Source organism: Choloepus didactylus, chromosome 21 (genome assembly GCF_015220235.1).
Source record: "Choloepus didactylus isolate mChoDid1 chromosome 21, mChoDid1.pri, whole genome shotgun sequence".
NCBI lineage: Eukaryota > Metazoa > Chordata > Mammalia > Pilosa > Megalonychidae > Choloepus > Choloepus didactylus.
In genome coordinates, this window is record NC_051327.1 from 44181705 (window position 1) to 44204276 (window position 22572).

The 22572-nt window shown below is 49.5% G+C and overlaps 1 protein-coding gene across 2 annotated transcripts in view; it reads right to left on the minus strand.

Annotated features, from left to right (window-relative positions):
* Nucleotides 1-2463: 2463 nt before the first annotated feature.
* Nucleotides 2464-22572, minus strand: part of ABCC1 (ATP binding cassette subfamily C member 1) — a 138666-nt gene continuing 118557 nt past the window's right edge. For both annotated transcript variants that reach the window (XM_037813648.1, XM_037813647.1), the window contains exons 23-31: nt 20750-21060; nt 15699-15898; nt 13604-13730; nt 12994-13095; nt 8831-8977; nt 6807-6965; nt 5877-6043; nt 4644-4838; nt 2464-4097 (exon numbers count right to left, since the gene is read on the minus strand). In XM_037813648.1, the coding sequence (XP_037669576.1) occupies nt 3989-4097; nt 4644-4838; nt 5877-6043; nt 6807-6965; nt 8831-8977; nt 12994-13095; nt 13604-13730; nt 15699-15898; nt 20750-21060 (1517 nt within the window). In that variant the 3' untranslated portion in view covers nt 2464-3988. The remainder of the gene's footprint in view (nt 4098-4643; nt 4839-5876; nt 6044-6806; nt 6966-8830; nt 8978-12993; nt 13096-13603; nt 13731-15698; nt 15899-20749; nt 21061-22572) is intronic.

Here is a 22572-nt window from a genome sequence, read left to right on the forward strand (position 1 = left end):
AGAGCTGGAATTCCACTCCCGAATCCCACTGGAAAGGAAGGGCTCTGTGAGCCGAGGGATTTTTGTTTGTTCACAACTTTCCTCCCAGCATCTAGCACAGTGCAGAGCATCTAGCACAGTGGCAGAGGAGGGGCCAACAGGTGGTGATCTCAAGACTGAATGGATGGATGGATGGATGGATGGATGGATGGATGGATGGCATCACCATGTATGCAGGTGTCCTAAGGGCCACGTGATCTGTTTTCATCCTCACAACTGCCCAACCAGGAGGATACGGCAATCCCCACTGAACTGATGAGAAAATTGTGCCTCCAGAAGGGCAAGTTCTAGAGGCCACAGTGACCCTCAGCACAGGGTTAGGCACATGGTGCTCAGTTCCTGATCAAATATTCTGGTTGCTGAGAGCTTCTGCATGCCCTGCTCTTAGGATGGGGATACAGCAAGGAATAAGCAGGTAGGCAGCCCCACCCTCATGGAGTTGCCCTGCTACAACCAATAGGGAAGGGAGCAAGCAATGCTGATTCTTGGGCAAGAGGGAGGACCCCAGGCAGGATGACACCGGGGCCTCCAAGAGCAGCAGGAAGGTGAGTGTGGCTGGAGAGGCAGGTGGGGTAGTGAGAGGCCAGGAGGTGCAGGGCCGCGAGGCCAGGGCTGTGCGACCCTCAGGGGACTGGGAGGCCACAGAGGAGTGACTCACTCTCACGTGTGTTTTTATGGGGTCATGAGGGCTGCTGGGCTGAGAAAAGACTATGGGGGGAAGCGGGGAGACCATGGAGGAGGCTGCTGTAGTGATGCCAGCGGAGATGGTGGGGAGGAGGGCAGCAGTGGGAGGGATGGGGGGGTGGGTCACAGTCTTGTAGAAAGTCAGTAGAATTTGCTGTACGATTGGATACAGGGTAGAAGAATGTAAAACAGAAGAGAAACTCAACATTGGAAGCATCAGGCCAGGTTCCCCACATCTCTGGTCCAGGGGATGCCTTTTAATGAGAGCGAGCAACACAGAGCGCTGAGCCCAGGACCTGGCACATAGTAGGTGCACAACAAAGCTTACTTCCTCCTTCCTGCTTCCACGGTGCTGACACATCTCCCCTCCCAACCTCAGTGCTTCTGGCTCCACACTCGGGCGGCTGTGCTTCACCCTACCTCCTCTTCCTAAAGCCAACTAAGCTTTGACCCTGGCCCCCCTCCCAGCTGCCTCCCGCCACCCACAAGCACCCCAGACACACACCAGGCCAACCCTTGGGGACATGTTTAGGCTCTAACCTGGGATTTTAATACTCAGGGTCACACTCTGAGACGGAAACGCATTTCACATCTAGACTTAAGACTCCCCGCCTGGCACATCCACTACTGCTAAGCCTGATGGTGATAACCCTGCCAGCTACTTTTCTCTGGGCATGTTCAAACTTCATGGCCTCTAATATAAGCCAGCTATTTTGACTCAAGATTGCGCTGCCGGAAGGAAGGCTGGTGGTGCTAGAACGTTCCCTCTGCACCTCATACTTGGTGCATGTTTTTTGGGTGTGGCAGAAATGCTGGGCTCTCCAGCTCTTTCTCACTATCCAGACTTGCCCCGTTTGAACTCGAGACACCAAGTACATCCAGTACATTTTTTCAAACACCCCAGCCTCATCACCCCACCATCCCCGACTCAGAAACACCATAAATTAGGAGAGGAAGAAATACTTATCTTCCATATGCACCCCTACACTCCCCAGCTTCCTTTGTGGTTTGCTTGGGGCTCAGGAACTAATTTTGGCCAAACAGCTAGGAGTGGGATTGACTTAGGTCATTTCTGATTTGAGAAATTTCAGGCTGGAAACCTCTGGCATGGTGACCTGGAAGCCAGCCCAGAGAGATGATGTCCTAAAATGTCAGAAGACCGCAACAATCTGGATGTCTCAGTCGCTGCATGGAACAGGCACCTGACCCTCATCAAGAATTGTATGAGCCCTTGGGTTAAATTCCCAAGATCTCTGGTTCCTTTGTTTCTGCAGCACAGCCTGGCCTAGCCTAGCCTAAGACAAGGGGACTCTCAAGGGTAATTCTGGCCATGTGCATTTTGCTTTGTTTGTGTCTTGGAACCTGATGTTGCCCCAGGTACCACATACATGAACAGTTCAGCTTCACAACAATCCCAGCAGGCAGGTAACGATGAGCCTATTTACAGATGTGGCAACCGAGGTGCAGAGGCCAAGTGACTTGCCCAGGGTCACACGGCCAGCAAATGAGAAGGGCAGGACTCAAGCCCAGCCCTGTCCACCTCGCCATGCTGACGGCCCACTAAACCCCAGCCCAGTTCTTGACCTCTCGATGCCTCACATCTGGCAACAGCTCCTCACCGAGACGACATGCTTGCCACAGGGAAACAGTATAAGCCGATAAGCAGACGTGCCATCCAGGCTCTCCTGGAGAAAACGGCTGAAAGCTTTTACTAAGGCCCCAAAGAAACTGGAAGAGTCGTTTAGAAAGAAATAAAGTATCTTTTTTACTGTAAATTATTTGCAAATGTTCATGTTTCCAGTGTAGGTCATTACAAAAAATTGCCCATGAAAACTTTGGCTTATCTAAAGTGAAAGAATGGTATAACTTACAAAAAAATAAATATATATTTCCACCTAAAAGAAAGATGCTTCTCTGGGTTTGAAGTCAGCAATGTAATTCAACCTCCCTCTGCTTTTTAGGTATCACTTTGGTCTTCAACCAAGAAACCTGAAGGACAGGCTTGAGTCACTCTACTCTTCTTTTTTCTTCCAGAAACACCCGGACCAACTATCAAATGCAGGGCCAGCTTAGTCTTCCCCAGGAACACTGCTCTGCCTGATACTTCCTCCCAAGAAAGCAAATGCCTTGAGATTCTTTTTCTCCCTGGAGCAGTACTTACAAAAAAATAAAATAAAAGCGCTAATCCCCACAAGTGGGTTCTTTTTCTGTCCTGGAAGAGACTCAGTAACAAAATGTGAAGTTCTCCACCTTGCCACCTTGGCAGTTAACCAACTTCCAAGGCTGAGAAATTAAAAATATAAAAATGAGACGGGGAAGACTCAGTGCCAACTGATAATATTGGGGGTGGGCTGTGTGTGGCCCTAGTGCCGCCCACTTTGAACGCTTCATAACCATTCCCAGAACGTCATCCCTTTGGGGCACCAAGGACGGTAAACCCATTCTAGCAGTGGGGAGAGAGGGCAGGAAGGATAGCAAGGGCGAGACTGGGGTGGGCGGGGAGGAGAGCAGCCAAGACGGGAAGTCGGCAGGAAGAGGTAACCGGCTGGCCCTGGGGCTCCAGGACCCGGATCTTGGTGGATTCGGCCAACCCCCTTCGAGGAGAAGGGATGCGGGTGCAGGAGGCCACCCTCTGCCTCCGAGGAGACACTCTGGGACGTCGGCTCTGTTGGCTCGCAGTGTCTGTCTGAGGGCCTGGAAGACCAGATGCGGAGGAAGAAGAGTGTCACAGCCCTCAAGGCACTGCCCGAGGGAGAGAACCATCTTCGCCAGGCCTCAGGCTGATGTGGTGGAGCCAGACAAGGAGGTTATGGCCTCGGGAGGAGCTTCCCGAAGATTCTGAGTCCACAGCCTCCAGGTGGAGAGAACTGAGGCAGGGCTGGATTTGGTCACTAGCAGATTTCACGCAACCAACTTAGTCAAAGTCTGGCTGCCAAAGCCTCCTCTGTGGGAAGCACCAGAGGACACGAGCTGAGGGTCCCAGGGGCCTGGGAATGGGTGCTGTGCCTGGTGGGTACGACAGAGGTGAGGGGCGTGTGCTTTGGGTGGGATGTGTCTCTCCCATGTCTTCAAAGCCAATTCCAGGCAAGGAGCCAGACGGTGGCTGCTTTGCCTGGTTGGTTTTTTTTTGGGGGGGAGTTTTGGTTTTGTCATTATTATTATTTTGGTTTCAGCACTGGAGGCGAGGGTTCCAAGAGTTGCTGACTCTTCCGTGGTGCCAGCATGTGGGCCCTGCCGTTCCGAGCGGAGGCCAGTGCGCTGGGGCTCACACCAAGTTGGCGTCTCGGGCCATGCCGTAGAAGAGCCCCCGCTGCTGTAGGAGGGCGGCAGGGGGGCCGCACTCCCGGATCTCACCTTTGTCCAGGACAATCACCCTGCAGGAGGAGGGACACAGACATGAGGGGGTCAGGCAGGGGTGAGCGCCCACCCAGGGAAGTTGCTGCTTTGGGTCAGCCCCCAACGCCATCCACCAGGACTCCTGCAGTGGTGTCTTCTCATTTTAAGAGACGAGAGCACTGTCGCGGGCCCCAAAGCAGATGGACCCGCCGGCCCTGCCCGGGTCTTGTTCGTTCTGTCTCTGCCCAGCACTTAAACCACTCTCTGAAATCATCCTGCCTTTTTTTGTTGCTGGGTTTATTGTCTGTTTTCTCCCCAGCTGGGCTCTGAGGTCCCTGAGGCAGGGCCTTGTCTGACTGCTCCCTGTTGAGTCCCCGGGGCCTGGAGCACGGCTGGGGGTGCAGCAGGTCCTCCCCACAGGTGTGCTGGCTGCACGGATGAGGGAGTGACGTGAGAGATGCCCGGTGCCACCCGGGAGCGGTCCCACCCCCTGGGCTGTCACTGGGCACAGGACGGTGATGAAGGAAGGAAGCAGGGAATGAAGGAGCGAGTTGGTGAAGGGGGCTGGGGACCAGGGCCGTCACCTCGTGTAGTCCATGATGGTGTTGAGCCGGTGAGCGATGGTGAGGACAGTGCAGTCGTCAAACTGTGTCCGGATGGTGGACTGGATGAGGTCGTCCGTCTCCAGGTCCACGGCCGCCGTGGCCTCGTCCAGCACCAGGACCTTTGTCTTCCTCAGCAGGGCCCGGGCCAGGCACAGGAGCTGCCGCTGCCCGACGCTTGAGTGGGAGAAAAAAGCCAGGAGACAGAATGTTAAACCGCCCTGCGATCGGACCTGGGCTGGGAGGAGAGGGGGAGACACAGCACCACTCAGACCAGGGGGTGCCGCCTGCCCTCGACCGACTGTCAGAGCGCACTTTCCCACCAAGTTGGGGGCAGGCTCAGAATCATTCTCAACACAGAGCTCGGGGAGAATATTCGAGATACATGACTAGTTCCTCACGGGTGGTGTGGCTTCCTGTGCCTGTGTTCTCCACACGTCCTCGCAGTCTGACCCTGGGTGCAGCCCTGAGCCTCGCTTTGGCCAATGGGATGTTAGCAAAGGTATGGCCAGCAGGGGCCTGAAGTCGGGGTACACATGGGGGGCCCCTCTGCCACCACCTTGACAGCACACCTGGCCTGGCTGGTCCAGTGGAGGATGAGAAAAATGTGGAACAGGCCTGAACTATCCCAGCTGAGGCCAACTAGGCCAGCCGACAGCCGGGTGACCCCGATGTGGGCGGGAGCCCAAGATGAGCAGGGCCACCTCGCCAAGCCCGAGCAGTAACTGCTCATGTTGAGCGCCACCAAAGCTTTGTGGTTGGTGGAGATGCAGCATTTTCAAAGCAATGGATACTGCAACAGCCACGGACACCAACGACACTGAGCAGGACCCCAGACGTTCCCCACTGGGCCAGGCGTTTATACCTTAGTTGCCAGATCATGGGCAGATTCTGGGGTCCTGGGAGGAGAGCCAAGGCAAGCTGGGAAGGCTGACAGCAGTGGCTATCTAGCCTTTTAATATTTTAACAGCCAATAGCCACTCAATCGAATGGACCTGGTATAAGAAAGGAAGATGTCCTGGCCGTCCTGCTTATACCTCATGGTAAAGAGTCTGGATCAAAACCCATTTCACAGATGCAGAAACTGAGGCTCTGAGAGGTCAAGGGACTCACTCCTGGATAGGCGGCTCACCTGTGGCAGAACCAGTTCTGGCCCAGATCCAAGAGGACAGAGTCTTACTGTCCATCCATCGCCCTGCTCACCCCGACGCCTACCTCAGGTTCTCCCCGCCTTCCGTGCATTCGTGGTTCAGCTTATCAGGAAGGGCTGACACGAAGTTCTTCAGGTGGGCCAGCTCCAGCGATGTCCAGATGTCTTCGTCTGAGTATTTGTCGAACGGGTCCAGGTTCATGCGGAGGGAGCCCGAAAACAAAACAGGTTCCTGCTCGGAGAGAAGCAAGCAGGTAGCATGTGAAGCTCACGTCGTGGAGGTGGGGCGTGAACAGTTCTTGCCAGAGTTCTTGGAGATGGGGATTTAGAGCTCCTCGGAATCACTACTTCTGGGGGACACTAATAATGAACAAAATATGTTTGGAAAATTCTGGGTTAAGTGGAATGAAATAGATTTCTTTGCTGCAGAACTTCTCAGGGCCTTCGCTGTGCAAATATGTTGGGGAGCCTTGAGAAAGGAGGTGCAGCAAGGGTAATTCCCAACCTTAAATGTTCCGTGGACCCCACCCCTGCCCCTGTGTCTAAAAGAAAAGCTTACAAGAAACTTCAGGAAAATGCTGTTTTTAGATTAAAAGAAAGTAATGCTAAAGGGCAGCATATCAGGGAATCTCTACCTACGGGGATCAGTTTAGAAAATTCTTATTTCTTGCTGTGCTCTCGTGAGGGCTGGAGACCATCAGGCTGACTCTGGTGGCCTCAGAAAGGGAGGACGGTGTCTTACTAGAATCTGACAGAAGCTCAGGGAAATCATCCATTGGATGGCGGGAGTGAAGATACGATTGGCAAAGTCTAACACCAGTTACTCTCTACCTTGTGATTTATGTGCACAGCAGAGAAGGAACATAATGTAACTTTAATAAAAACCATGAGAACATTAAAGGAGGAACAAATGTGCATTTGCCCTGCAAATGGGCAGACAGGGCTGGTGGGTTTTCAGTGTGACCACATGGTTTGCCTGCTGCGGGCGGCCCCACCTGAGGGATGATGGTGATCCTGAAGCGGAGATCATGCAGCCCGATCTTGGCGATGTCCACCCCGTCGATAACAATCTCTCCTTCGGCGGATTCGGTGATCCGAAACAAGCCCAGGGTCAGGGATGACTTCCCAGCTCCTGTCCGGCCCACGATGCCAACCTGTCGGACAGGAAGGGCCCGGGATTGGGTGGGGATGTTGATGCTGGGGGGCTGCTCCCTGCCTCCCAGGTCCCTCATGTCAGGAATCTGCCCCAGGGCAGGTAGGTCATCTGGTTGACCTACCTCCCCACACAGGCCTCTCCCCCACCAGCTTCCCTAAGAAACTTCCTTTTAGGGGATGTATTGGCCAAATGTTAAGAAGGATAATGTTAGGTAGCAATCAGGCATTTCCCCACACTTCTTGTGGTGGGGTTCCCATCCTGCACTGCTAAAATATTTCAAACAGCCAAGCAAATGCCCCTGCACCCTCCACCCACCCCCAGTCTCAGCAGAGGTGAGCAAAAAGAGGTTCAGGCTCTGACCTGTCTCTGCTTACCCCCCACTGAGGGATACAGCCCCCACCATTTAATGGCTGATGATTGACACTCTTGACATCCAATTATAACTCTTCCCTTCTCATCTGGGCTCCTGAGAGGCGGGCTTCCCCTAACCTCTAACAGAGAAGCCACAGGACGGCATCTGTGCGGAAATTCTCATGATACAGCAGGAACCATAAAGACCCAGCAAGAATGTCGCTGCCCTGTTCTTCCCCTTGGTACAAGTGAGAGAAGTAGCTTGCGGGAGGGAGATTAACAGACTAGAAGCATTGTTGCGTGGAGAACAGGTCTTCCAGGGCAGATTCCAAAATTCCAACCTTTCACCAGCTCCCTCGAGCCAGCCCCAGAGGTGATGGTGGCGTCTTCCTGCCCAAGAGATGGCACAATCGGTGCCTCCAGGGGCAAGGAGGCACATGGCCGGGAACGGGGGTTAACAGAAGGCCCACGGTCTTGTCTAGAGAGAGGCAGGAGGAGGGTGTGGGCCCAGTGTTACCACGTTCTGAGTTTTTAATTTTTTTTCAAGAAAAGTAGGAAACTGGATTTTTTTTTAAATCCCCCAGATTTTTCAATATTTTTAACTTATTCAGATTTTTTTTCAAAACCTCTGTGGGCCTCCTCTGGCCCTTGGGCTATACTAGTCTGCCACCCTGTTGGATACCTGAGCAGCTTTCACTTCCACAAGCCACCCCCCTCCCAAAGGCCACTGGGCCCCACAGGGTGGGACTGCGACCAGGTGGGAGAAACGGCAGGGCCGCGTCCATCTGCTGCTCGCGGCCTGGGCCCAGCAGTGAACGGACACCCACTGTACCGGTTTGTATATACTATGTCTCCCAGAAAAAGCCATGTTCTTTGATACAATCTTGTGGGGGCAGACATTAGTGTTGATTAAGTTGGAACACTTGGATTAGGTTGTTTCCATGGAGATGTGCCCCACCCAACTGTGGGTGATGACTCTGATTGGATAGTTTCCGTGAGGGTGTGGCCCCCCCATTCAGCATGGGCCTTGATTAGTTTACTGGAGCACTATATAAGCTCAGACAGAGGGAGAGAGCTTGCTACAGCCAAGAGGGACACTTTGAAGAATGCACAAAAGCTGAGAGAGTAGCTGCAGATGAGAGACAGTTTGAAGATGGCCGTTAAAAGCCAACTTTTGCTTCAGAGAAGCTAAGAGAGGACAAACGCCCCAAGAGCAACTGGGAGTGACATTTTGATGAGGAGCTGCAGCCTAGAGAGGAACATCCTGGGAGAAAGCCATTTTGAACCCAGAACTTTGGAGCAGACACCAGCCACGTGCCTTCCCAGCTAACAGAGGTTTTCTGGACGCCATTGGCCATCCTCCAGTGAAGGTGCCTGATTGCTGATGTGTTACCTTGGACACTTTATGGCCTTAAGACTGTAACTGTGTAACCAAATAAACCCCCTTTTATAAAAGCCAATCCATTTCTGGTGTTTTGCATTCTGGCAGCATTGGCAAACTAGAACACCCACCTTCTCTCCCCCTTGGATGGTGACATTGATGTGCTTGAGGACCAAGTCCAGGTCCTCCCGGTAGCGCAGCCCGTAGTCCCGGAACTCCACTCGGCCCGTCTGGGGCCAACTGCTAGGTGGGGCCGTCTCCTCGATCCGCCAGGGAGCCTGTGGGGGGTGGGGAGAGGACAGCAGCCCAAGTACACTCCAGGGCCACTGGTTCTGGGCCTGCCGCTTCCATGACCCCTCCAAGATCCCCCCACAGCCCCTGGGACCTCATCTCCCCCTCGCTTACACCACTGGCACCACCCTGGCCTCCTGGCTGTTGCACATCTTGTGTCCAGGCCTTTGCGACTGCGGTTTCTGTTGGCTGAACGCTCCTCCCCTTTGCTCGCTTGCTCCTTCACGTCCTTCCAACCTCAGGTCTGGGTGGATCACGCCCCTGGCCCCGCACTCCTCTTCCCCTCCGCTGCCTCGGTTTCCTTCAGAGCACTGACCGCCTCCTGACACCTGATTGGTTTCCTCTCTGTCACCTACGCCCATGGGAATAGCCACTCTAGGAGGACAGGCTCTTTTACTGTCTGCTCACTGCTGTACCCCCGGGGCCCAGAGCGCACAGAGGGTGCTTCATAAGAGAGGCCTTTTCCAGAAAGACATAGAGTGAAGCTAAGTTCCCCTGACTGCCTTCCAGCTCTGGAGGGCAGCAGTCAGAGCTGCAGTGGACACTGAGAGAGGACGCCGTGCCAGTCTCTGGGCAGTCATGCTACATCTCACCTCATTCAATCCTCCCAGGAACTCTCCAGGAGGAGGTTGTTATATCATCCCCAGTTTACACACGAGCCCTGCCACCACAGAGAGGGTAAGTGACTTGCCCAGGGTCACACAGCCTTTATTTCTAAAAAGCTTCTTAGCTCAATTCAGCATTTCCTAAGGCCTGCAGAATTGACCTGTCCCCAGGGACCAGGCACCCTGGCCGAGAGTACCACGGACACAGTCCAGGAGCAAAGAGGAACCGCGGCACAGGAAGAAAACAGTGGCCACCTTTTGGGCATGAAATTCAGCTTCACTGAGGAAGCTCTACAAAATAACAGAGTTTTTATTAAGCATTCACAACACACCCAGTGTTGTGTTAAGTGCTTGAGACAAATTATCTCATTTAAGCCTCAAAAACCACCCTAAGAAGTAGATACTGTCGAGCACATGTAGTGTACGTTGATGGCAAAGCGCCTCGGCTCTGATGTGTGCTTAAAAAAAACCAGGAGGATACATTTAGGATGGAGATGGGGGAGACAGAGGCTTCAGGGCTCCGCCCCCCACAATGGACGCTCCGAACACCCGCAAGAGCTAGCAGAAACGTCTTTCTCAAAGCTCCAGAAAACCGCAACGGGGCAACTGCCAAATGCAGACAACAGCTTCTTAAAAGCGGGAGGAGCGCATGGGTGGCCCCTGCCCCACCCCTCACCAGCCAGCACAGAGCAGGCCCTGCGCTCCCAGCGGGGACCCCTCGGCCTGGTTCTGCCTGGTGGTGGCCTGAGGGACTCGCTTTCCTGGCGCTCAGCTCTCCCGCAAAACACACACATCAGGTCGAGCTGCCTGGGGCAAGAAACTGCTGGCTGGAGGACACAGTGCAGTGCCCGGGGCTGTGAGGAAACTGTTTCCTAGGGAAGAGGGGACATTCACATCCAGAGTAAATGGGGGAATTCCTGGGGCCACATATGCATGCCCAAGATAAGAGCCGAGCAGGAAGGCCCAGGGAGCCCCTGTGCTTCCTGGAATCATTCCCTAAACTTACTGTATGGCTAGGCCCTGAGGGAGAATGTCCACAAAGACTGAAAAGGTACATTAAATTAGCTCTGTGCATTCATGGAAAGCTCTGGCACAACACTAGCCGGACACAAGCTTAAGGAGCAGACGCATCAGAGTTCAAATTCCAGCGATACCACATTAAAATATCCAAATATCCAGGTTTCAACAAAGGTTTATGAAACATACAAAGAAACAGGAAGAAATGACCCAGAAAAGGAGAATATTAAAGCATTAGGAACCATTGACGAGAAAGACCAGACCTGGGGCCTACCAGACAGAATTTAAAAAACAGTCCTCCACACGCTCAGAGAGCTAAAGGAAATCAGAAAAATGACAGACAATCACAAACAGAATATCAATGGAGAGATGTTATATTTCTTGAACTTGATAACTGCACTTAAGGTGATTTCATAAGTATCTATCCTTGATTTTAGGAAGTGTACATGGCAATTTGAAGTGTTCCAGGAGCATAAGGTATACAACCTACACTCAAGTGTACAGAACATAGACTGATAAATAGATCGACAAATGGATGGATGGACGGATGGATAGACAGAATGATATGGCCAATGTGGCAAAATGTTAAAACTGACGGATTGGGGTATTTGGGGGTGGAAAGTGAGTATGTTGGAGTTTTCTGTCTGAGTTTGTGTTATTTTTGTAACTGCCCTGTAAGTTTGGAAGTGTTTCAAAATTAAAAGTTAAGGGAAAAAAGGCATAAGGCTTTAAAAAAAGAAAAAAAAAACAGGAGGCCTGTGGTCAATTCCTTACCACATCATGATTTTTCCAGTACCCATACAAGTTGATTCTCCTGTTATTTATTTTTAATACTTTCAATCAACTTATTTGTTGCCTAATGTTTTTCTTTTGCTTAATGTTTAAATTTGTTTTAAAAAGGAAAACATATACTGCCACAAATGGGAAACAAAACAAACAAACAGGGAGCCCTCACAGAGTAACAGGCAGTCCCCACCTATGTTTTTCAAAAAAAACAGAAAGAAAGAAAAGGAAGGAAGAGACCAAGCAAACAGCACATGTGCATGGGCATGTGAGAAAAGACCTGCAAAACACACCAGCCTTCCCAGGACTGGCTCTGGGGAAGGAGAAGCATGGAGAGGGCAGTGAAAGAGGATTTCCACTCTTCCCCCTCCCATAAACTTCCTGCACGGGTCATTTTTTTTTTTTCCAATAAGCATAGCTTGCTTTTATAATTCATGCATATAAATGAAGGGGACACACTAGAAGAGTATAGTTAGATGGGACTAGAGAGAAGACGACAGAACCTTTTATGTATATACTAAATATAATGCATATTTACATATAAGTGTATATTTAACACAAAATTTTAAAAACAGGTATTTTAAATAGTGGTAGAACTATGATCTTTCTCTTTTGAATTTAAACAAATAAAAATAAATAATTGAAAGAAGTAAAAACAAGTAAAATTTTTTAAAACATAAATTCAATTGAATTTCTCACTGCATGCATAAACTGTATGGCATGTGAATTATACCTCAATAAAGCTGTTATGAATAAATAAATAAATGCATTTAGTGTAGAGGGGGTACTCCCAGTGTTACATACCCTTATTACACAGGGGGCACGCACACCGTTTCAGAGCATTAAAAGTCCCGGCAGAGTTCACCTCTGTAAAAGGCGGACTTGGGTTAAACAACTGCAGGGCTTCCCACACCGTGGTCAATTCCTTACCACATCATGATTTTTCCAGAACCCAAATACAGGTTGATTCTCCTGTTATTTATTTTTAACACTTTCAATTAACTTATTTGTTGCTTAATTTTTTTTTCTTTTGCTTAATTTTTAAACTTGTTTTAAAAAGGAAAACATATACACAGCCACAAATGGCAAACTAGCATCATTTGCCACAACAGAAAGTCCCCCATTAAACTTTACAACCAATAATGGATTATTTCTGTAAGCTACAAGTTGCCTGCTTCAGGCTCAGTCTATCTGCTGAAGGGCAATCAGCACAAGTTAGTGAGCTGCCAAAGACCTAGCACCAAACTAAGACTTTCTCTGGGACGTCATCAGAAAGAGGTGAAAGAAAACCAGAAGGAGAATAACTGCCTCACTCTGTGATGAACGTTGTCCAATTGCCCTGGCAGTGCACCATAATCTCGTATCCGGGCATCCCACATCTCGGGGAAAGCTGGGATAACCACAAAGTATTTTCTAACTCTAAAATCAGGTAGTGCTAAGTAGGTGCTGCAAAGAGACTGGACAAGAGTCAGCGGGGTTCCACCTGCTGGGTATCCAACTTACAATGGATACACAAAGGGCAGCTCAGATTTTCCCTTTGGGTGAAGTCACACTGAAGATCAAGGCCGAGAGGGCAGGCCAGGGGCCCCTTGCTTTACCTCCTTCTCAGTTTCTGAATACTCCTTGAGTCTTTCCACGGCCACAATATTGGTCTCCATCTCAGACGACATCCGTACCAGCCAATTCAAGTATGTGGTCACCTGAGATTGGAAGGATCATGTAGAGTTTCTAGGGTGAGTGTGGCTTACTTTTGTGTTAAGTAACAAGGAATTATGAAATATTTCAGGTAAGGCAGGGACAGAAAACAGTACCATCACCCACATTTGCCACATTTGCAGTTCGCAATGAAGCAACACATTTCTAAACAACCCACAGGCCAGAGAAGCAATCCCAAAGAAAATTGGAAAATATTCTGAACAGGATGATAGGATGAAACCACAATATATCAAAATTTGTGAGGTGCAGCTAAAGCAATACTTAGAGGGAATTTATAGTTTCTCTTATAACTGCAACCATGCAAACGAGCCAGCAGGGAGTTTCATTGACTGAGTCCTCTCCTGCCCTGGTCACCAGACTTAGCTCCGCTCAGCCCCTTTCCTCTACCCCATTCCTGCGGGAATCCCATGCAAACACCCAGGAGCCAGTCGACTGGCTCCCCCACTAAGAGAATGAAAAACGTGGCAGGGAGCTTGCCGTCCCCCCTCTCACCTGCAACGAGTAAGACACCGAGAGGCCCACCAGGCCGGCGCTGAGGCTGTGCCGGGAGATCACTGAGAACAGGGCTGCAAACAGGACGATGCAGTTGCCGACACACTCCAGCCGCACGGCCAGCCACCTGTGCAGGCACACGGACAGACACACAGACATCAGGTCAGCTTTTCAGACAGACACTCAGCTTCTGGCTCTGCGCCTCAGAGCGGGGTGGGGGAAATCACTTTGTTGACTGAAATAAGGCCCCACTGGGCCTGGAGACGGACCCTCGCAGTCCCACTCATGACACCCGTGGCCTGGGAACAGGGAGGGAGGGCTGAGGGGCCTGATTTCAAGAATATGGCAACCCCAAGGATTTAAGTTTTCCAGAAGCAATCTTCCTAGGACACTGAAGCTTGCCTTTGGTAAGAAACATTTTCTCATTCAGCTTTTAAAATAAATATACACTTTTTTTTTTTTTAAGATGTACTGGAAATTCTTAAATATCAAAAAGTCACTCACTGTAAGGTACACCACTGGTATATAACAACCTTCTCATGGTGGTGGGGGTGTGGGTGGGGTGGAGTGAGAAATAAGATACCTTTTACAGTGTATCCATAATGCTCCCCACTTCAGGCATTTCAGTAATGATAAAATATGTGTGGCTTGGGAGGAATACATTTTAGAATCAAGGGAAATGAGCTGTGAATATACATTATACATATATAAGATTTTATCCTTTAAAATGTAAAGTTATTTTACTTGCTTAAGGTAAATTTTGTAAAATAGAATGAAGCTTCAGGAATATTATTTTAATGTTTTAAAATGTAAAGCATCCTAGGGAGAAGAGGTTTTCAATGTTTTTGCCACGACAGTCCTTAAGAGCTGCCCGACTGATGTTAGTGAATGAGATGCTCCCACACACAGACCCAGATTTTGACAAATTCTCTAAAAAGTCTGCAAAAGGCGGCAGGGTCGGCAGTAATTCTTCTGCCCCAGGCACTTAGAGGAGTAGCTGACAAAGATAATCAGGTGGGTGGGACACAGTTACCAGCCACTTCCAGGGCATGAGAATCACCAACCAGCATGCGCTTTTCTATGCACCTCTCAAAAACGTGTCTCAGACATCTTCTTGACCAAAAGGGGGATGCGAAATGAAAGGAAATAAAGTTTCAGTGGCTGAGAGATTTCAAGTGGAGTTGAAAGGTCAGTCTGGTGGACATTCTTATGCACTACACAGACAACCCTTTCTAGGTTTTAATGTATTGGAATAGCTAGAAGTAAATACCTGAAACCATCAAACTGCAACCCAGTTGCCTTGACTTTTGAAGACGATTGTATAACAATGTAGCTTAAAAGGGGTGACAGCGTGATTGTGAAAACCTTGTGGATCGCACTCCCTTTATCCAGCGTATGGATGGATGAGTAGAAAAATGGGGACAAAAACTAAATGAAAAATAGGGTGGGATGGGGGGGATGATTTGAGTGTTCTTTTTTACTTTTATTTTTTATTCTTATTCTTTCTGGTGTATGTTCAAAAATAGATTGGGGTGATGGATGCACAACTATATGATGGTGCTGTGAACAGTTGATTGTACACCATGGATGATTGTTTGGTATGTGAATATATCTCAATAAAACTGAATTTAAAAAACAAAACAAAACAAAACAAAAAACAAACACTTGTCTCAGGATGTGAGTAGTGAGGAGGATGCTATTACAGAGATAAATCAGATGCTGCTCTAAATAAATTCAGTATGTGATTAGCAAAGTCCTTTTTTTTTTTTTTTTTTTGGTCGATGCTATTCAATGACTCCTGATCCACAAGACAGCAGAGTTATGTGATGCGATCTCATAACTATAAATCACTCGGACACCCCGCACGGCCGGTGCGTGACCACACAGCTGAGGGCTGCGGTGGGAAAACACTCAAGGGCACAGGGTCCGGCATCTCCGGTCACCGCTCGCAGGGTTTCGGATTCAGGAACCCGCTGTCCCTGCCCGTCGGTGGCGCCCCCCGAGCGCTCACGCGGCTGAGCCGGCGCCTGCGCGGCCCCGGGGTGTCCCAGCCCCGGGGAGCCGGCGCGGGAAGGAGGCGCCGGGCCGCGCCCACCTGTTGGCCACGATGCTGGGGTAGTAGGCCTTCTGGTTCTCGTCCACCTTCAGGTCGCTCTGGCGGATGAAGCGCTGCTGCTCCTCGAAGGCGCGGATGACGCTGACGCCCAGCAGCGTCTCGGAGAAGTGCGAGTACACGGGCGAGCGGCTCACCGACTCCAGGCGCTTCAGCTGCCGCGAGGACGCCACGTAGAACCTCTGGGGGGCAGAGCGCAGACAGCGGGCGTCGGCGCAGGGCACCGCCCACCCTCCCGGGCCCTGCTGGGGCGAGGCCCGACGACGTGAGGCTGGACGGACGTCCCTGAGAGACCGACACAGACCACCGCGAGGCAAAACGAGGGCGCAGGGCTGCTCTGCCGCCCCCTCCCTGCTAAGCTTGGCCGCCGCAGCCCAAAACGCGTGTCCCCGCTCACTGGTGGCTGCTTCCAGAACTGCGGGCTCAGTGCCAACAACAACGACGGCAGTGGCAACAGTAATAATAGCGAATACTTACGCAGAGCCCACTGCCCCAGGCATTGTTCTGAATGCGTTCACTCCCAACCCATTTAATCCTCACAGGAGCCCCATGGGTTCTTGTTCCCTATTTTAGGACGTGTATACTAAGTCACCAGGCGGTTAATTCACTCACCCAAGATCACACAGGCAAGCAGGTGGCAGAGCTGGGATTCAAGGCTAGGGTTTTACAGACCCAGCAGCAAGGTTTTAGGCCAGGCTGCTGAAGGCCACCAGCCCTCACTTCAAATCCTGACTCTGCTACTGACTAACAATAAAACCACAAGGAAGGGACTTAATTTCTCTGCACCTCAGTTTTCTCATCTGTCAAATGGGAATGGTGAAGTCTGCTTCGCGGGGTGGTTGTAAGGATGGCATGTAAGAAGCACGTCCTCTCACACATAATAGGTCGTATCTATGCACACACACATCTCATGCATCTCAGAGCATGTATGAACTCACGAAGCACAGTAGCTGCTAATATTGCCACAAACCACAAGAAGCTGCTATTCTTGTAAGCAACACAACAACTGAAAATGAGTATCAGCAATTTCATATGCTTTGACTCGATAAGATGACAACTGCTGTTATCACTCAGTGACAGAACTCTGCCCGCCTGTCTCAGCTGCTCAGATCTGGGCCCAGCCAAAGGCTCTCCCAGCACATGCACTGGGCAGAAAGCAAATCTCACCCCGTCGCCTCTACAGGGCCCTGCTGTCCTTAGAAAGGACCCACCCACCTCACAGGCTTGCCCCCGCCACCCTCTCGCTCCCTGCGTTTGTCACCCTCCCATCCTGTCCATGACACTCCTTGCCACCCAAACAAACATCCCTTCCTGTGGAAGCCTCCCAATCCCCAGACTAGGGGCCTTTTGGGGTTCCCCAACCCAGCTGCTGGGCTCGGACTACATCCCATCATGTGGCATGCTCTTCCGACCTCGTGGCCAGACCCCAGCCTGGCTCTGCTCGCTACTCCAGCCGATCCCAGAGCAGCTCAGGGAGTCCTTGGTGAAGACGGGGCAGAAGCCAGTCAGCCTCTGGAGGCTTCGAGGAGCCATGGAGCTGACGCTCGACTGGGAACCTGCAGTCCCCTGAACCCTCCTGGCCTCAATTTCCTCATCTGTACAGATGGGACTGGTGAGATGAGGTCCCCTAAAGGTGCCAATGAGATGATGCTTGTGAAAATGCGTGATAAATGGCAGAGCCAGACAGGTTCACGAGCGGTCATTAGGGAGAGGCAGCCTCCCTGCCTCCTCCACTGCACCAGGTGTTGGGCCACCGGGGGACCCCTTCCACAGGGAGCACTGAACGGAAGCCCCTTCCATGGGGAGCACTGAACGGAAGCCAACGGCTTCTATGGGGCCCTGAGTTGGCAGGTCCTTTCTGATGGGGGCTCACACAGTACTTGGAACCCACAGGCGGGCCCCGAAACCTGGTGAGCTGAACCAGAGCCCACGCACTGCCAGGAACCCCTGGGACACTGCTTTGCCAGTAGACTGTACGTGGACCACCCCACGCCACCCCCTGCCCCGTGAATGAAGACGAGACCCCTCGGCATGAGGCGAGCACCGCCCCCGCCTTCCATCCACCTCACTCTCTCACTAGCTTCTTTCTGGCCATTTTGGGTAGAAATCATTCTAAGATGCTTTGCCTACTCAACTTAACTTATTGGTTGCACGCTTTGAATTTTTTTTACTGTAAAACTTTAACCCGAGATAAATTTTTGTTAAGGGACAATCTTGGTTTTTTTTTTTTTTTTAAATATCAGTTCTCTTTTCAATTCTATTCCAGAAGATACAAGCTGGAGAGAAAACCACTTCCTGGACTTAGCTTATTCTTCCAGAGAGTAAGGTGGTGCCTGATGCTCATGAATAAAAACTACCAGGTTGATGGGTGCCTGCCTCGTGCCGGGCAATGGGCTAAGATACAGAGATGTGTGGCCAAGTGGTTTTCATGGTTAAACAATTCCATAAAGCAAAAATTCCTTATTCTGACAAGATGGGCACACCCTGACAAAATTCCACACCCATCTTATTTCTTATATGACCTTTTGATACAATGAATTGATTTTTAAATTAAAACAGTAATGTATATTCATCAAAAAATTTTTTGGATGATATAAATAGGAAAACATTAAAATGACCTAAGCCCATTCCTGAGAGCAGCTCTGTTCATATTTCAGAGTATAAATTTTAGATCTCCAAAAGCACATATAGATTTATGTATCTAAAAGCCATTCTAAAAACTTTGAGATATAACATACATTGGAAAGTGCACTAAATCGCAAATGTATCTGGAGGAATTGTTTACATTTGTCTACCCCTACATAACCTCTACATAATCAAAATGTAGAACCCTTCCTGTATCCCAGAAAATGCCCCTGTATCTCCCGTAGTTAATGCCCCAACCCCTGCAGCCCACCCTGACTTCTATCGCCGTAAATGGTTTTTTCCTGTTCTTGAACTTCATATAAATGGACTCATACAGTCTGCACGCCTGGCTTCTTTCAATCAATACAGAATCTTTGAGATTCAGCCACACTGTTGCGTGTATGGGTGGTTCATTCCTTTTTATCGCTAAGCCCTTTCCACTTTGTAGACAAATAATTTCCCACCATTTATTTATTATTTCTCTTTGTGGATGGACATTTGAGTTGTTTCTCGTGTGGGGCTATTACGAATCAAGCTGCTAAGAACATTCTAACATTTATTTTGGGGAGCTGGATATCTGCTCTCATTTCTTTTGCATATTTAACTAGGAGAGAGGTTCCTGGGTTATAGGGCAGGTGTATATTTAGCTAACAGCCATTAGGAAGGGAGCAAAGGAAGAGGGTGGAAGAAAGACAGAGAGAAAGAAAGGAATTCCCTCATAATCACAACCCTTAAAAAGGCAATGTTTTCATTCTTCTGCCTCACTTTCCATCTGACCCACACGCCTGAGGTATTTTGTCTTAGTTATGAGGATAGTTGCATACAGCTTAGTCCTTCGCTAAAACTGACCTTCTTTGTTGCTTAAAAATAAAATTTTCAGTGTTGCAGCAGCATCTTCCTAATTACCCCCATGAAGTGCCACCTAACATCCCATCGTGGACTCACTCCCCGTGATCTCAAGATCCTGCTATTAGCAGAGATTCAAGCTGCCTCTAACACTCTGGTAATCAGGAATCTGGCCAGTTTCATTTTTTTTTCTTTTTTTTTTGAATTGGGTTTTTCAGAAAATTCTCAACAAGGGTATGAATGCAAATAACCGTTCTGGTAAATGCAGCTGGATGATTTTCCAAAACAGGTGTTGCCGATTTAAAGAGAATACAATGAGGCTCAGGGAACTGAACCTATTCCTCATATTCTCCTTGGTTCCATCTGTGTTCACGCTTGCCAGCTGTGAGGTTCTGGGGCTGGCTGATTGGACCAAGGCCTCTTGGACCCCATCTGAAGGAGCCCACAGTGTGGGTGAAGGTACAGGGCTCTCTGTAGCTTCTCACTCTTGCGTCATGTCACAGTCAGAAAACCCCCATCTAAAAAATAGTCCTTATTTGGGATTTTACTGTAGCTAATCTTTTAGGGGCAAGATGGGGCAGAGTAGCGCTGTGGTTACCCCAGCACAGGTTTTGGAATCAGATAGACCTGGGTTCATACTCCTAGCTCTGCCAATTAGGCAAGATGCTTTTACTTCCCTAAGCCACAACACACTCATCTGTCCAACAGAAACACCATCTGTTGCAGGACAGAAAACTGCAGGTGTTCAAAGAACACATTATGGTAAGTTTTTAGAGTAGGGATATGGCAGAAGATGACTAACGACCCACCCAATGTCTCCTCCTTCTTTTCCAACAGAAACTTGATTTTGTTGGGATGCCAATGGGCCCAGCTAAGAAAACTGTATTTCTAATAGAGGTGGTCACATGACCATGTTCTGGACAATTAGATGTATTTAAAAGGGTGGTGCTGGCTCAGTGATCATATGCTCACTTGCCCTCTTCCCATTCCTTCAGACTTGTGGTCTGAAATGTAGATGTGATGGCTGGAACTCCAGCAGCCATCTTAGACCATGAGAACAACTTAAGAATGGAAGGAATATGCTAAGATAATAGAACAGAAAAAACGATGGAGGAATCTGGAATGTTAACAAATTCAGAGTTGACATACCAGCCCTGAAGTGCCTACATCTAAATTTCGGTTATGAAAGAGAAAATAAACCTTTATCTTTATGCTGAAGCTGCTATTATCTGAATCGCCATTATCTACAGGGCGCTTAGGAACTAAAGAGTGTCTGACTTAAATCTCAATCACAAAGGTATCTTCACAGTGACAGTATTTTAAATTCTATTTACAGTTAGAAAAATAAAACTCATCATTAGGAGAAAAAAAAGTGTATTTGATTTTCACAAACTAAAAACAATCAACTTAGGTTATTCAAAAGTGATGAAAACAAATCTAACACCCCTTGGACAAATAATGGCTCCACACTGGAGAAAGGGTCAGATGAAGTGTCCACTTGGCACACGCGGGAGCTCAATGCACAGGAGGGCCCGGGCCAGACCCCCAGCCCGCCAACTCACCTGGACGAAGAAGTAGATGAGGCCCAGGGGTGGGATGATGACAGCAGCCATGGGCGTTGCCAGTAGGATGACAATGCAGGCGTCGATGACGCTGAACAGGGAGCCCATGAACATCTTGATGACCTGCGGGATCATGGAGTCCACCGTGTCCAACTCCTTGGAGAAGCGGTTCACCAGGTTCCCGCTGGGCGTCCGCTCGAAGAAGCTCATGGGCGACCGGAGGACGTTGTGCAGCAGGTCCAGGTGGAGGCGGCGGGAGGCGAAGATGCCCCCAATGGACAACGCCACGGAGTAGCCAAACACAGTGATACCTACAAACACACGAGGCATTAAACCCCGTGGGGCAGGGGCGGCGAGCACTCTACGAAGGGTGGCCATGCGAGTGGAGCAGGCCTGGGCTCCCAGAGGCTAATGTTGATCACAGCAATAACAAAAATAATGGTGGCTACTATTTAGTGAGCACGTATTATGTGCTGATCATTGCACTGAGTGCTGTCCTTGATCGCCCTATTTGACAGACGAGGAAACTGGGCTCAAGTAGGTAAATTCCCCTGCCACCAATATTATCAGCCAATCGGGCACAAAGCTGGGATCCTAATCCAGGCAGCCTACTCCAGGGTTATGTCCTTAATCCAGAAGTCATATTCCTCTAGAGCGGTGCTGGCCCATAGAACGTCCTGTGATGATGGAAACGTTCTACCACTGCACTGTCCAAGATGGTAGCCACAAGTGGCTACTGAGCACAGTGGCTAGTACAACTGAAGAACTGAATTTTTCATCTTATTTACTTTTAATTCACTGAAATTCAAATAGCCACAGGTGGGTAGTTGTTACCATACGGGACAGTGCAGCTTTAGAACAGATGCTGTGCTGTGTGAGCTCAGGTAAACATCACACCCTTTCTGTTCTCTCTTTTCCTCAATTACATTTATAGTCCCTTGCACTATGGGGGTTTTAGGGTCTAAGAAAATCGAGAAATCATGTCTGTTCTTCTGGCTGTTTCAAAGCTGACTCCTGGAGATGATGGGACATTTTGTGGCTCCTCCAAACAATGCACAGTAGAGCAACCATTCCTTGTATAGTGGCAACTTTAAAAGGTGGAGAGGTCCATATCTTGGTCTCCCTCATCAAGGAAGAAACCCAAAAAAGGCAAAGGCTAAAATGACAGGCCTTGGACCTAAGTCAAATCCCGTCTCTGCCACTTAGTGGTGGGACCTTCCACAATTCATTTAACATCTATGAACCTCAGTTTCCTCATCTGTAAAATGGGGACAATGATACTTACCTTGCTGAATGCAAAGTGCCTGCGTCAGGACGTACCCAAAAATGTCAAGCATTTACATTTATTCTATACAAGTATACATCAAAGACATTGAATGTACCTGCGTCCACAGACATATACAGTTATTATGAACACATAAACACACCAGTTACAAGCAGTGCAGCACAGCGGTTTAGAGCATGGGCTCCTGAGCAGACTGCCTTGCTCAGTGCCAGCTCTGCCATCTAATAGCAACTTACTAAACCTCTCTGGGTCTTAGTTTCTGCAACTCTAAAATGGGGGAAAGGTTAGCTCCTATCTCATGGGACTACAGCAAGGATAGAATAAGTTAATGTAAGTCAAAGGGTTTAGAATAGAGCCAGGTACCAAGCAAGTGCTCAGTAAACTTAGTTAGCAATTACTGTCAACACTGTTGGGACCACGAAAAAGAGTACTTAGATCAGGGTTTCTCAACCTCATCACTACTGACGTGGGGCTAGATAATTCACTGCTTTGTGGGGGGGGGGGGGTCCATCCCATGCAGCATCCCCGGCTTCTACCC